The following is a 15,720-nucleotide window of genomic DNA, read 5'->3' as shown; positions in this document are numbered from 1 at the left end:
CAATAGACATGTTATAAACTTAAAATGAAACTTAGGAAGGAAGCAAGCTTAAGTAATTTGCCCAGACTGTTTCAGTGCCTTGAACACTATTTTGCACTTGGGATTGCATTTATATATTTACGTACCAATTTGCCTCACCTAGACCCTGAGATCCTAGAGATGAGAATCCAGGTCTTAATCATCTCTGTGTCCCTAGCCAGTGTAGTTTCTAGCACATAACCTAGTTTTTCTGCAAATGCGGTCATGGACCACCTGAATCAGATTCATCTGGGCAGTTTTGTTACCAATTCATATTATCAGGACGCACCCACAGATTTACTAAAAATCTCCAGAGGTGCACTCCAACCTAAAACGATCAAGTAAATGCAATGACATTGATAAAGCAAGGATAGAAAGCAAGGCCTCCAGACCTTTCTCTCCTCACACTTGCTGACATGCTCGTAGCCTGCTGGATGAACTTTGGGTATCTACTAAGTGCCAGCTGCTCTGGATACAAAGTTAAATGAAGCACATTAACAGTTAAAAGCAGACTGTTGAGTTGGAAAGATTTGATTTGAGTCAGCCTTACCTACTTACTAATCACAGGAATTTCAGCATATCACTAAACTTCTCTAAGCCTGTTTCCTCTTTCGTAAAATGGAAATAATGACTGTATCATAAGATTGATGTAAATACTCGATAGGATAAGGCATGTAAAACGCTTTGCAAAGTGCTTGGAATAGAGTGTGCTCTTAATAAATGTTAGCTTTTTTTTTTCCTTTTTTAAATTAATGGACATACGTTCTAGTCAGGGCTGAATTTCTTGGAAAATAAGAAACACTTGAAAATGAGGAAAATAAGGAAGAGATTAGATAGGAGTTAGGTTTGTTTTCTATCACACCACCCCCAAAACATGGTGGCGTAACTTCTACTGACTCAGTTTGGTGGGTTGGCAGTTGGCGTTGTGCTCAGTTGGGACAGCTTATCTCGGTGCTAGATTGTGTCCTCTGGGCACACTCACGTGTTGGCGGTCAGCTGGCAGTCAGTGGCCTCATCCATATGTTGACAGGAGCAATAGTTGCTAAGTGGGTCAGGAGTACTCATCATCCAGGAGACCAGCCTAGGCTCAGGCATGTGGTAGTGGGAAAAATGGAGTCAGGGAAGTCCCGTGAGCAAGCACTTTTCAAGCCTCTGCTTGTATCAGGTTTGCTAGCGTTTCATTAGCCAAAGCAAGGCACATGGGCAAGCGTAGCTGCAATGGGTAGAGAAAGACTTCACCACTTGTCGGGTAAAAGGATGTGCATACAGGGATGGAAAGCATTTGTGGCCTCTTTTTTCATTTTTTTTTTAGTGAAATAGGGAGTATTTTCTTTTTTCTTTTTTAAAATTATTTATTTTATTTATGGCTGTGTTGGGTCTTCGTTTCTGTGCGAGGGCTTTCTCTGGTTGTGGCAAGCGGGGGCCACTCTTCATCACGGTGCGCGGGCCTCTCACTATCACGGCCTCTCTTGTGGAGCACAGGCTCCAGACGCGCAGGCTCAGTAATTGTGGCTCACGGGCCCAGCTGCTCCGCGGCATGTGGGATCTTCCCAGACCAGGGCTCGAACCCGTGTCCCCTGCATTGGCAGGCAGACTCCCAACCACTGCGCCACCAGGGGAGCCCCCATTTTTGTTATCTGCACAGAATGGGTTTTACTGACTGCTGATTGTATATCAGGCTTTATGCTAGGTGATTTACATGTTATTCCCTTAATCCTCATAACAATTTCCTGACGTGTGTGACAGTCCCATTTCACGGATGAGAAAACTGATGATTAGATAAGTTAAGAGACTTGTACGCAGTAAGCCCAAATTATTTGCCTCAAGTTGTGGAGTAGCCTTTTAGGGGCTGTCTCTTGTTGCTTAGGTGATCAGGTGATCAGCCCATGAGGCAGAAGGTGTATGCTCTATTTCGTAAAGATCTGGTTAAAACGGAGTTCCAGTGACTCGTTTTACTCTCACATTGATACCTTCAACCATTGAGTCATTTGTTTATTTAGTATAGAAAAAAAATTTAATTTTACTATTATTACTATTCTTTAAGACTTTCCAGAAGCTTATGAGAAGTATTTTAGTGGGTTTTTCTTTGTTTTGCCAGATTACCTACACAACCTGGATCTCACCGCATTTGGACATGACTGAGCCTCTTCGATGGGCCGGATGTCACTTGCAGCGGCTGACTGGCGGTGCAAACAGGGACGATCATGAGAGGCCATACAGCTATTCCTCCTTGCTTGCCTGCAGGGGCAGGTCCTCCCAGACCCCCACACTGGCAGGAAAGCACCGGGTTGTCGTTCCCCACCTCCAGCCCTTCAAGGACGAGTATGAAAAGTTTTCTGGAACCTACGTGAATAACAGAATACGGACAACGAAGTACACGCTTTTGAATTTTGTGCCAAGAAATTTATTTGAACAATTTCACAGGTACTTTTATTTTTGGGGAAAAAAAAAAATCTTAGAATGTTCTTTGTCACTCTAATTGATATATAAGGTTTCTCATTTTCATAATGTTGTTACCTAAGCCTAAGGCTTGTGACATTATCTCTGACAGTGCTGGTAGAGTCTGTTGTGGAACGATGACCTCTTACATTCACATAACACTTTATAATTAATAAGATGCTTTCTCATGACAAGAGACGATATTGTTACCTTCATGTTACAGATTAGGAAACTAAGTTTGGCACAGTGGTTTAGCCAGTGTGATGCCAAAAGCAGACAAGGGACTATAGCCTTGAGTCTTCTCACTCTTGCTTTGGTGTTCTTTCCATTAAACCATGGTGTATTTTAATTCTGGCTTTTTCTTCTTGATAGTAGGAGAAAATAGAGCTCTGAAGCAAATTCAGATGTAAGCTGTAAGGTTAGGTGAAACAAAGACATAATTCAGAGTAATATGTATTTATGGAAGCCCTCCGATCAGGTTAGGTATTGAAGGGAATGCAAGGCTAAATGGTGCTTCTTTCCTTACAGAGTTTTATATTTAGAAAGGGAAACAAGATGTTTATACAATGAAAAGGCATAGTGGATGTGATGAGTGTTATAAGGTGCTACCAGCTAGGATGGAGACCTCAAAAAGAGAAATAATACTACTAGCCAGAGCAATAGAAGGGGAGTGGCATGTGAACTTAATTATGAAGGTTAAGATGTTCAAGGCAGAGGTGTCTGCAAATCACATTTCAGATGGAGGAAGGAATATGAGTAAAAGCAGAATGGCAGTAGCATAGAAGATTTGCTGGAGGCCTGGGAAGTAGTCCTCTGTGACTAATGCAATTAGAGGCAAATTGAAGGCAGGAGAAAACATTTAGGAAAATGCATATATCCCGGAGAGTTGTAATGGAGACCTGAACTTAGAACAATGTGGGGATAAAAAGGAGGATAATCTATTACAGATACTATGGATTAGATATAGGGAATTAAGTGAAAGGAGTCAAAAGATGATGTGAACAAGTTGAGATGTGATGACCAGGAGGATTAACAGAAAAAGGAATGACAGGAGTAAAAAGAAACTCGGCTAGAAGATTATTTTGTTTTTGTAAATGATGAGTTTGAGATGCTAATATCAGTATAGAGATTCTCAGCATTTATTATTCGTTCCACATACATTCATTCTCATTTTTCATTTTATATACATTCCATATACATTCATGGAACAGTGGATATGGTTATAGTACAGATGTGAATTTATTGAATTAATGGCTTTAACTGCTGTGGGTATTTCTGTCTATGGGAGCTTGCAATCTAGTGCCCTTGATGGAATTAGAACCTGGAACTTGAACAGAGTTCAGGGCCTAGCCCTATAGATTTGGATGTAGTTCACATGGAAATCATTGAAGCCACAGAAATAGCGAAAAGGGCTAAGAAAAAAATTTCAGCGTAAAAGGAATTAGAGGTGAGGAAGGACGGCTACGTGTAGATTATTTTGAGAAGTTTGGTTATGGGAAAAGTATGTGATAAAAATTCAAGGAACCATGCAAGATTGAGATTTTGTTTGTTTCTTTTAAGGCAAGAGGCTGCCTGAATTTGCCTTAGGGTCCAGTGGGGAAATATTTGAATATATAAAATAGAGGAATAGAGGAAGTTCCTTAAAAAATTGGTTCTGAGTAGCATAAAAGCAGAAATGGAAACATTGATCTTAGGGAAAAGCAAACCCTCTGGCTTTTCTAATTATTGGGCTGGCCAAAAAAGTTTGTTGGGGTTTTTCCGTAAGATGTTATGGAACTTTTTGGCCGACCCAGTATTTTGAGCCTTGTTTGAATCTTATGTTTGGACAATCAAATTAACTTCTGAAAGTTAGAGAGTTGGTTTTTGTTGTTGTTTTGTTTTTTGTTTTTCCAACACATTAACTCTGAATTTCCTCTTAAGTTTTTTGAATTTTTGAAAAGAAAATAGTACTTCCTACTATGCTTTATATCTATATTATGTGTTATCCAACTCACGACTGTCACATTGCAATATTACTATAATATATGTAATAAATAATATCTCACATTTATTAAAGTATGCTCAAGCCAGATGTCTGGGGGGGTAATAAATTGTTCATTCAGATTTGTTAGATTTTGCTAGTTCTCTCTGTTTTGTAGCATCCAAAATCAGCTGATAGAAACTTGTAGGGAAACACCGTTAGGTCTTTTGCCTCTTTTGCTGCAGGCTTTTACATGATTTGTTAATACCTCCTTGTGTGTGTTTGGGTTGCAGAGTCGCCAATTTATATTTCCTGTTTCTAGTTGTCCTGAACTGGGTGCCTTTGGTAGAAGCCTTCCAAAAGGAAATTACGATGCTGCCTCTGGTGGCTGTCCTTACAATTATTGCAATTAAAGATGGCTTGGAAGATTACCGAAAATACAAACTTGACAAGCAGATCAACAACTTAGTAACTAAAGTTTACAGTAGGTAAGTGTAACAGGAGTTGTGCTGGGGAATGCACAGGCATCATTTAGAAACATGCAGAATGTTACTTTTTCCCCCTTCGGTGTGACTAGGACACTTTGGGAGGGGGGGGTGGTGTTTTCAACTAATATTTATTCAAGTCCTACAGGGAATTAAATTCAGGCATCATAGGAAAACAATAATGTGTAAGCCATTGTCACCCCAGGAGCTGATAAAGCAAGAGCTTCTATAATTTAGGCATAAGTGGAACTGAAGGAATTAAAGTTCAAACTGTAAGAAGGAAAGCAAGCAGATAGTTTTTAATCCTAGATGTTACAATTTGGGATTAAGAAAGGATGGGATATGAAAAATATGAATGAATATGGAAAAACAACATGGGATATGAAAAAAGAGAAGATGAGCTTCCTGTGGAGGAAAGGAATTGTGAGAAATGGAGAAGTGTGTTCTTTTTTGTGCACAAAGCCAGCAGCCTATAAAACCCTTCCTGCTGCGGCAACCACAGAGGGCATTCGTAATAGGTCTTTTCAGAAGCACATGTGCTCTGTTGGCGACTTGTATTTCCAGTATTTATGAAATAGAAAGCCAAGAATAAAGTCCATTAAGGTGAGTTTTGAGCTCTGCTGTTTATTAATGACTACATTTACGAATGCTACAATGCTAGTGTCCGGAGACGATTATTTATCACGCTGGGATGTATTCCTTCAAGTCACGTGCATGTTGTGGTAGGGGTAAACCCATGGGGGATGGTTTACAAAATTGGGATTCTGCTACATATATTTTATTCTAATTCTTTTAGCCTAAGATTACACCATAAACATTTCCCATGTCTTTAACCTTCAAGAAAGTACTTTTAATAGCTGCATTGTCTATAATATGACTCTAAGGTAATTTAACATTTCCCATATTTATATAATTTTGAGAATGTATGTTTCAGTGAGTATTCTTATACAAAAGTGTTGAAGATCTATGATTATTTCAGCATTATAATTAGTAATGCAATTACTAGATCAAAGAGGAGGAATATATTTTAAAATTTATTTTACTGAAGTATAGTTGATTTACAATGTTGTTAATTTCTGCTGTACAGCAAAGTGATTCAGTTATATGTATATACATTCTTTTTTATATTGTTTCCCTGATGATTTATTACAGGATACTGATTATAGTTCCATGTGCTATACAGTAGGACCTTATTGTCTATCCATTCTATATATAATAGTTTGCATCTGCTTATCTCAAACTCCCAATCCATCCTCCCCCACTGCCCTCCCCCTTGGCAACCACAAGTTTGTTGTCTATGTCTGTGAGTCTGTTTGTTTCATAGATAAGTTCATTTGTGTCATATTTTAGATTCCACATATAAGTGATACCATAGTATTTGTCTCTTTCTGACTTACTTCACTTAGTATGATTTCTAGTTGCATCCATGTTGCTGTAAATGGCATTATTTCATTCTTTTTTTATGACTGAATAGTATTCCAGTGTGTGTGTGTGTGTGTGTGTGTATGTGTATGTGTATACTTTACCTTCTTTATCCATTCATCTGTCGATGGACACTTAAGTTTGCTTCCATGTCTTGACTATTGTAAATAGTGCTGCTATGAATATCAGGATGCATGTATCTTTTCAAATTAGGTTTTTTTTCTGGATATACACCCAGGAGTAGGATTGCTGGATCATATGGTAGCTCTATCTTTAGTTTTTTAAGGAACCTCCATACTGTTTTCCACAGTGGCTGCACCAATTTACATTCACACCCACAGTGTAGGAGGGTTCCCTTTTCAAGAAGGAATATATTTAAGTCGTTATTTGGGTGGCTTTTATGAAAATAAATTACAAAGTTTATAATGTTAATTCTCTGGAGTTCCCTTTCATGAGAAATGTATCTACTTCTTAAAAAGTCATCATTAGGAATAGATTTGTGAAATTCTAAGTATGTTAACTGCTTTACAGGTAAGGGTTTGGTGTTACTTGTTTTCATTTCAGAGTTTGGAAAGCTTATGGAATATTCTGAGGTTAGTGAGTGAGTGTGTTAACTTGGCCTGAGGGAAGTAACCAAGTAAAGGGGCAGTAATCAGAAATAAAAAGTTAGAGAGGGAATTTGAAGCCTACTGTTGGAGACACTCCATGACCAGGATACTGCTTAGACATTGAGTAAAAGAGTTCTCCAGAGAAACAGAATCAATAGGAATAAGATTTATTATAAGGAATTGTGGCTCATGGGATTGTGGAGGCTAAGAGTCCCACTATCTTCCATCTGCAAGTTGGAGTCCCAGGAAGGCCAGCAGTGTAGTTTGAAGGCCAGAGAGCGATGGTGTAGATTCCAGTCCGAGAATGAAGGCCTGAGAATCAGGAGTATCAAGGGCAGATCAGTGTCCCAGCTCAGTCAGTCAGGCAGAGAGTGAATTCAACCTTCCTTCACCTTTTTGTTCTATTCAGGCCCTCAACGGGTTGGGTGGTGCCCACCCACACTGGGGAGGGCCATCTGCTTTACTCAGTTCACCAATTCAAACGCTAATCTCTTCCAGAAGCACTCACAGACACACCTAGAAATAACGTTGAACCAAATACCTGGGCATCCTGTGGCCCAGTGAAATTGATTCATAAAATTAACCATCACAGATATTTTCCTTTAGTGGTAGAGAATGCATCTTTTGAGTTAAGAAGTAACATGGTAAAGGTTGTGCTTTAGGAGGTTTGGTCCTCTCAGGTCATGGGAATGGCTTCTGTATAGATCTGCCTCTACTAATCAATCCAGGGTACTACTGGGAGTAGATGCTAAGTACAGGAGGGGATTCATAGAAGAGATACTATGAAGAAGAATTTGGTGAACTTTTGTGATTTTTTTCCTGCTTTGGAGGATAAAAGTACCACTGATAGAAACAGGGATCATTAAATTCATCTCAGGTGAGTGAACTGTGAATGATAGTAAGACAGGCATCTAAGTGGAAATGCCCAGTGGGCAAATAGGGCACACATATTACAGAAGTTCTCAAAGGAAGGAAAAGCTACAGAGAGAAATTTCAAAGTCATCAGTCCCTTTACGAGTTAGGAGTTTGACATAAATCCTCAAGGGAGAAAATGTGAAGAGCTAAAAGACTGAGCTTTGAGCCCAAAGGTAGGCACCTGTTTCAGCCTTTGGAAAGACTTCAGAGGCTCCATTGGACATATGCTGTCACTATTCTGAGATCTCAGAGCATTTGGCATATTTCTTGGGTTGATTTCAGTGCTCTGATATAGACTCAACTTTCATAAGACACTAATTCTAAATTTGTCAGACTAGAGATTCTGTTCTATTCTAGTTTCCAAGTCAGAATAAATGATACCTAAGTTTAAAAGTTTAGTTTTATAATAAACAAGTATATTCTGAACAAATTTAAGTTCACTTGACTGACCAAGAGTTCAACCAGATGACATAATTTTTTTGTTGTTGTTTTGGGAGAACAATAACTCAAATCCTTGTCCTGATAGTGGAAATTTGTCTTCAGTGTTACATGAGCCAATGATTAGGGAAGACTTCTCTGAATAAGTGATATTTAAGCCAAAACCTGTAGGATTCTGAATTTTGTTCATTATTAGAATTCTTCAGTGGCTTTCCCAAAATTGATTTTAAAGACCTATTACAGAAAACAAAATAACTTTTTTCTCTTTTGTAAGATGATGTGAACTGTACTTAAATAAGGAAAAATTAGTTCTCTTTTTTTTTCTTATACTTATGTCTAATCTAAAGGGAACCAGAAAAATTGATGTATAGAAAAAATGAAAAATTAGTTCATGGTTTTTATTTTAAAGTCATAGAGCACTTTACTGAAACAGTGCTGTGAATCATTTGATGACATTTAAATGCTTATTATGTGCCAGGGATAGAGAGGTGAAATGTTCATATAGTCTCTGCCTTCAAAAATTAGCTGTAGGAAATAGGATTTTACAGTGATTATATGATGAACAAAATCCATATTTTGACCAATTTTAAGATTGCTCAGCTAATGCCAAATTTAACAAATGGAAAGAATACTTATATGTATTCTTAAATACAAATTCTTGTACATAAATAATTGCTGATTTTTAGTGCTAGTTTAGAGTTGTTACGGTGTGTTTGTTTGCTTTTTTAGCTTAATCTAAAAAGTTCTAATCCTGATTCCTTCACTTAGTAGCTGTGTAGCCTTGGGCAAATTATGTAAACTAGCTAAACTCCAGTTCCCTTCATTATGAATAAAATAGTATAAAACAGTAAGCATAGTACCTAACCCTTTCAAGTACTAAGTAAAGGTTAGCTATTATGATTATTATAAGTTAATAATGACTATAAGCTAGAGTTTGTCACATGATCAAGTCATTTAATTAATATTTGAGAACTTGTTAAAACATTGTATGATTTTATGAATACTAAAATTTCCTAATGGAAACCTGGTATAATTTTTTTCTCAGGGGTCCCTTTAGACATAGTTTGGATCTGTTTTAGATGATTTGCATATAAACTTAAAGATGAGATTCAATATTCTTTTCAGTTGTTTAAGGTCTAGTCCAATTATCACTTTATGATTGCATTTCATAATAGAATCGGGTAGTTCTTTATGTCTTTTTATTCTATGTAATTTGCTTTTGTTTGGTGTAGAAGAAATAATGCTTACATTCTGACACCTCCTCCCTGTTCTTGGAACAAATTATAAGGATATAAAGAAATAAACGTGGGCTCTAAGACCATGTCTTGTTGATTTAAGTTAATGTACTAACTTAAATTCCTATTAAATATAAAGAAATTACTTTAGAGGACAAATTATTTCTCAGTAAAATTAAGTTGAAAGTATGCGGCTATTAAATATTGCAGGCTTCTGGAAGAAGCATATTAACATTTCTATGCAGATAATTTGGTTCTTATTTGTAATAATATGTGGTCTTTCACAAGGTGCTTAATCTTCTTTGGGAAAGTATCATAGAGAAATAACAAACGCTAGAATAGAAATTAAACATTTAAACCCTATTACACCCCAATTACATTAGAATGAACTATTATCCAAAACCTGACTTAAGATTGCCTTTAAAATGGCAGCCATTTGTAAGGCTTTAAGATTTGCTTCAAGGATAATAGAAGTGTGCTGAAAATAAAACTATTAATCATCCAGCAAATTTAAGTGCCCACTGTGTTGTAGGCACTGAGAGATTTAGAGGTTTAAACAAAAAACAGATAAAATGCCTGCCCTCCAGGAACTTATACTGTTTTCTGATCTTTAAAAATCACCATATTGTTGGTGTTAGGAGTTTAAAAATACTAGCTAATGTTAATATTTTAGAATTATCTCATAAATTCATAGAATTTCTTGATTCTTGAAATGAGACTAAATATCAGTGGCCTTCTAAGATATTAACCTTATTGATGTGTGACATTTTCCAAAGCAATGGTTCTTGAAATTCACTTTCTAATACACAATTAAACCATGTTTTCTTTGGTGGTCATTGGTAAGTTACTATAGCTGGGTGTAAAGTCTAGTATTTGAGAGATGGACGCTGGAGCTACCTGCCTTGTTTCAAATCCCAGGAATACTAGGAACTGTGTGACCTGGAGCGAGTGACTTAACCTGTCAAAGTCAGTTTTTCTCATTTCTAAGAGGTGGGGGAGTGGGGCATAGTGCATTCATCGTACCACCCACATAACACTGATATAAAAATTAAATGAATTGATGAATATAAAGCATCCAGTAAATCTTAGCTGCTCTTGTGTCCAATGATTATTCAGTATTTGCTTTTTATAAACTGTTTTTAGTGTTTTATTGGAAAAATACTAAAGAACATCAAAAAGAAAAACTCATTCATAATCCCACTCTTTCTCTCTTTCAATTTGTTAAAGTAGGAAGGTAGAAGTCCACGTTTTCTGTCTTTCCACCTCTCTCCTTCCAACCTCCACCCCAGTGGAATCACTATTAATAGTCCAGTGTATTCTTCCCAACTTTCCCCAGTGATTGTGTATTGACATAAAAGCTGTGTGACATTGAATTCTTAAAGAAGCAAAATGGGTCTAGAAGTTTGCCTGAAGAATGGTTTATAAGTGCTATATCCTGACCAGTGAGAGTAATTACAGAAGCACAAATAACCAAGTAGATACAAGAAATTCTAGTTGTACATTTAGGCTGTGGGAGAAGGAGAAAGTTCTTTTACTACTTTTAATTCTATATCCAAGAAGGAAATATAACCTCACGTTGAGTCTACCACAATTAAAAATTCTCAAAGCTAGGTTAAAATTGGCAATGAGCATTGTCACTTAGCTTGTTGTTTCAAACATCATGCTCTCCCATGCCCTATGGCATTGTGCCTCCACTCTCACTCTGACTGAAACACTGTCCCACCTTTCTTCACCTGACTCACTCTAGATCATCCTACAAGGCTCACCTCCTCCAGAGCTAAATGTCCCAACTGTTTGCTCCCATAATAACCTGTGCATACCTCTCTTATAAAATTGCTGTTTGTGTCTCTTTTTCAAATTTTGACCATAACTTCTGTAGGGAGATCACCATATCTTAGTCACTTTTGTATTCTTAGCACCTGATATGGTAACTCACATAAATTAAGATCAGTATGTGTTTAATTGACCTGAACTAGCTACCTATTGGGAAAATTAGCTACTTTAAAAAAAATCCTAGCATGGACTCCAAATGGGGAAAAGTGAAGTTAATTTAATTGTAAAATTGACCTCATTTGAATTTTGTTCCAGTGTAGAGTAAATAAACTTGTCCCTTAGAGGAATTCTATTTCTTATGTTTGAAAGAAAAATAAAATCCTTAACCCTAATATCAAATCTGTCTTCCCTCCCTACTTTCACAAATTCTCAGCAAATTTTCTTCTAGACTTCTTCATAGAAAAAGTAAGGTCATTAAGCATGAATTAGGTACTTCAGTTCTTTCTTACATCATCTACATCTTCACCTACTTTCTTCTGACTTTACATGAAAAGGTGACTCCCTGCCTTGTAATAGTAATTCTTTCATTTGCATTCTTAATTCCATTCCTTGTTACTTCTCCATAGCCTCAAACAGCACCCCCAACTCTGTCCTCTCTTCTACCTTGCCTTCTCCATGGGCTTCTTCCCTGCATGCTACGTGCATGCCCAGTTCTTTCATCCTTACTGTTCTTTGCCTTACCTTCCCTTGCGGTGGCTGCTTTCACCCTTTATTCATTTCAGGGCTAAACTTCATGAAATATTCTACTTCTTCAACTTCCAATTATGCCTTAATTCACTGGAGGTCTCACTTTCTTCTTCACTCTCCGCATCAACAGTTTCATGCTATCAACTTGATAGCAGGCATTCTAATAACCACATATCACAGGTATGACCCCTTTGTGGCTTTTGTTACTATGATGGCTCCCTTTTTGAAATTTCCTTGTTTTTTGATTTCTCCGACATTTCCTCTTGGGTCGTTACCTTGTGTCAGCTGCCCTATATGTACCTAGGACTTGCAAGTTTATATTTCTACTCATGAACTTCTGGTCAAAACCATCAAAATGCTGGACCTCTTCAATTTTATATCTCACTTCAAATAAAAACTTTCTAAACCAAATTTATCATCTTCACCATGATGCAATCAGTTGATTCTAAAATCTGGGACATGGTGAAAGGCACCACTCACCATACAAGTTAGATACCATAGTGTCACCCTTGATAACTTTGCATGTAATAAGTCAGAATACTTGTCTCTAGTACCCAAATATGTCTTGATTTAATCTCCTTTCATCCATCCTTTTTGCTGCCTTAATTCTAACCATCTTTATCCCTCCCCTGAATTATTTCAATAACTTTCCATTGGTTTCTTGCCATTGCTATTTCTAACCAGCCTGCCACCCAACAATTCATCCGTTACTCTGTAGCAGGAGTTAGCAGGTAGAAATAGAATCATATCCTTCTGTGAACCTTTAGTGAATATCCATTTTCTATGGAATGAAATCCCTACTCCTAGGAATGGCAGTAAGACTGAACCTTCAAAATATGACTCCTGGGTTCCTTAAAAAACTAAAAAATGGAACTACCGTATGACCCAGCAATCCCACTACTGGGCATATACCCTGAGAAAACCATAATTCAAAAAGAGTCATGTACCACAATGTTCATTGCAGCTCTATTTACAATAGCCAGGACATGGAAGCAACCTAAGTGTCCATCGACAGATGAATGGATAAAGAAGATGTGGCACATATATACAATGGACTATTACTCAGCCATAAAAAGAAACGAAATTGAGTTATTTGTAGTGAGGTGGATGGACCTAGAGTCTGTCATACAGAGTGAAGTAAGTCAGAAAGAGAAAAACAAATACTGTATGCTAACACATATATATGGAATCTAAAAAAAAAAAAAAATGTTATGAAGAACCTAGGGGCAGGACAGGAATGAAGACACAGAGAATAGACTTGAGGACATGGGGAGGGGGAAGGGTAAGCTGGGACGAAGTGAGAGAGTGGCATGGACTTATATATACTACCAAACGTAAAACAGATAGCTAGTGGGAAGCAGTTGCATAGCACAGGGAGATCAGCTCGGTGCTTTGTGACCACCTAGAGGGGTGGGATAGGGAGGGTGGGAGGGAGAGACGCAAGAGGGAGGAGATATGGGGATATATGTATATGTATAGCTGATTCACTTTGTTATAAAGCAGAAACTAACACACCATTGTAAAGCAATTATACTCCAATCAAGATGTTAAAAATATATATATATATATATATATATATATATATATATATATATATATATATATATATATATATGACTCCTGCCTACCTTTTTGGTCTTCTCTCTGTTACTTCCTGCCATGGAAGAGTAAACTGGTGTATACTAGAAAAAAATTGTTAAACCATTGATTTACCTTTGTTGATAAACTAACAAACTCTTTAGGTAAATAAGGAATTCTTTTAGTTGGATTCAACCTGGTACATAAGATATTTTGGGAGAATATGTCCTGAAAATGTTCTTCTTAGGTAGTTCTTCTTAAATAACTATGTAATTCTGTATAGCAGAAGTTATACAAGTATTGGCTTAAGGTAGCATTTCTATTTAATATGATGCATTCATTTTTAACATATAGATCATATAGCTTAGAATATAACTATCTCCCAGGCTTCTTTGACAATGCATTTGAATATTGAGCTCCAAAAATGTAATAGAAAATAAATCTTTACTTATAAAATAAGTGCATTTTTATGACAAATACCAGTTCTTTGCAGATATTTGGGAGGTGATAGGGGGATGAGACAGACCTTCCTAACATTTGTTGGCAGTATTGTGTGTGAAATGTTGCTTAACTAGTTATATAATAGTCTATGATACAAATGTCCTAATTCTTCTCTAAGGACAATGCTTTGTGGAGCTTAATTCATCCCATTGGTATGAAAAGGCATGAGAAGTTTGGCAAAAACTTTAACATAAATCAGGGCATTTATGGCAAGTCAACCTCAGTTGATGTGCCTTTCCTTTAAAAAGAATTGAATATATAGATTGGGAAAACTACACTTTTGAAAAGAGTTAAAATTTGACATTCTCCTTTCTAGGGATCAACTGCAGCCAATACAGGACTGCTTTAACCAGTATTTCAATTAAATGATAATTAGGGGTGTTAATCTGGTGGTATAATGATTTTTAAAGTGTTGTGTCTGGGTATTTATTTCATTTCTTTTGGGTTTTCTTTAATTTCTCCATCCTATCTGCCAGATAGGAAGCTCTCTTGAGAGCAGCTAATGTGTCTTGGGCACTTTTTAGATCCTTGATACCTGACCACAGGATAGCACGCAGGAATTGCTTCACATATGAATAAACCCATCCAATGTTAATTTTAATTTTATTCAAGAACTACTCAAATAGCATAGTGGTTCAAAATCTCACAGGAAAAAAGAATTGATGTTTTGGCGGCTTAGTAACTACATTTTCAGGTGAAGCAAGTTGCGGAATTTAAGTTTTACCAATTCTCTGGCTTCCCCTTTTAGCATTTAACAGATTAAAATTCACCCTAACACTTTAAATTATATACTAAAATTTAAAAAAAACTATTATGTGTGTTTTTGGCTTGAGATTCTTTTTAAACTTTTTTTTTTTTTTTTTTTTTCAATTTTAGGAAAGAGAAAAAATATGTCGACAGATGCTGGAAAGATGTTACTGTTGGGGACTTTATTCGCCTTTCCTGTAATGAGGTCATTCCTGCAGATATGGTTTTACTCTTTTCCACTGATCCAGATGGAATCTGTCACATCGAGACTTCCGGTCTTGATGGAGAGAGCAATTTAAAACAGAGGCAGGTGGTTCGGGGATACACAGAGCAGGTAAATAATGTGTTCTCCATTGGTGACATAAACATTTTCTTTTCAGAAGATGACTGAGCTCATTTTCACATGTACAGATAAAGAGATTTTTTAAACTCATTTTTACCTTTACAAAATGGAATTCTAGAGAGCTTAATCCAGTTCCAGATATCAGTAGAGGTGTGCTATATTTTATAGATAATAGGATTTAATGACTTCGGCGTTCAGACATTTCAGTCTGACGATCATATATTTCTGGGAACTGAATTTAAGAAACCCAACAAATTTTGCAATTTGGAAAATTCTTTTGCAATAGAAACAATCAACTTCTAACTTATTTTTCTTAAACTTAGATTTTTATATGTTATGTCTGATTGAAGCTGGAGATATCAATCGGTCATTGTTCCTAAAATCTGTAATTACGTATATACCAAGGCCTTTTAAGAAATTTGTAACTTTTCATGCCACAGAGCTCTGACCCTTCACCATGCTGTGGTGAGGGAAACAAGACCTTTGAAGTTATATTAACACAAGTTTGAAT

At 36.7% G+C, this 15,720-nt stretch overlaps 1 protein-coding gene across 9 annotated transcripts in view; it reads left to right on the top strand.

Annotated features, from left to right (window-relative positions):
- ATP10D (ATPase phospholipid transporting 10D (putative)) overlaps positions 1-15,720 on the top strand; it is a 158,345-nt gene that overhangs the window by 69,977 nt on the left and 72,648 nt on the right. For 8 of the 9 annotated variants that reach the window (XR_014263870.1, XM_082462460.1, XM_082462456.1 and 5 more), the window contains 3 exons: positions 2,117-2,442; positions 4,711-4,905; positions 14,996-15,200. Coding sequence is in view for 8 of the 9 variants with exons in the window: in XM_082462460.1 (XP_082318586.1) it covers positions 2,153-2,442; positions 4,711-4,905; positions 14,996-15,200 (690 nt within the window). In the remaining variant the exon portion in view is untranslated. Of the gene's footprint in view, positions 1-2,116; positions 2,443-4,710; positions 4,906-14,995; positions 15,201-15,720 lie in introns of those variants that run through there. The other variant, XM_082462461.1, reaches the window with a different exon arrangement.

The sequence above is a fragment of the Balaenoptera physalus genome (assembly GCF_965194825.1).
Source record: "Balaenoptera physalus genome assembly, chromosome: 5".
NCBI lineage: Eukaryota > Metazoa > Chordata > Mammalia > Artiodactyla > Balaenopteridae > Balaenoptera > Balaenoptera physalus.
The sequence above is the reverse complement of the archived record's forward strand: the minus strand, read 5'-3'. Positions and strand labels throughout refer to the sequence as shown.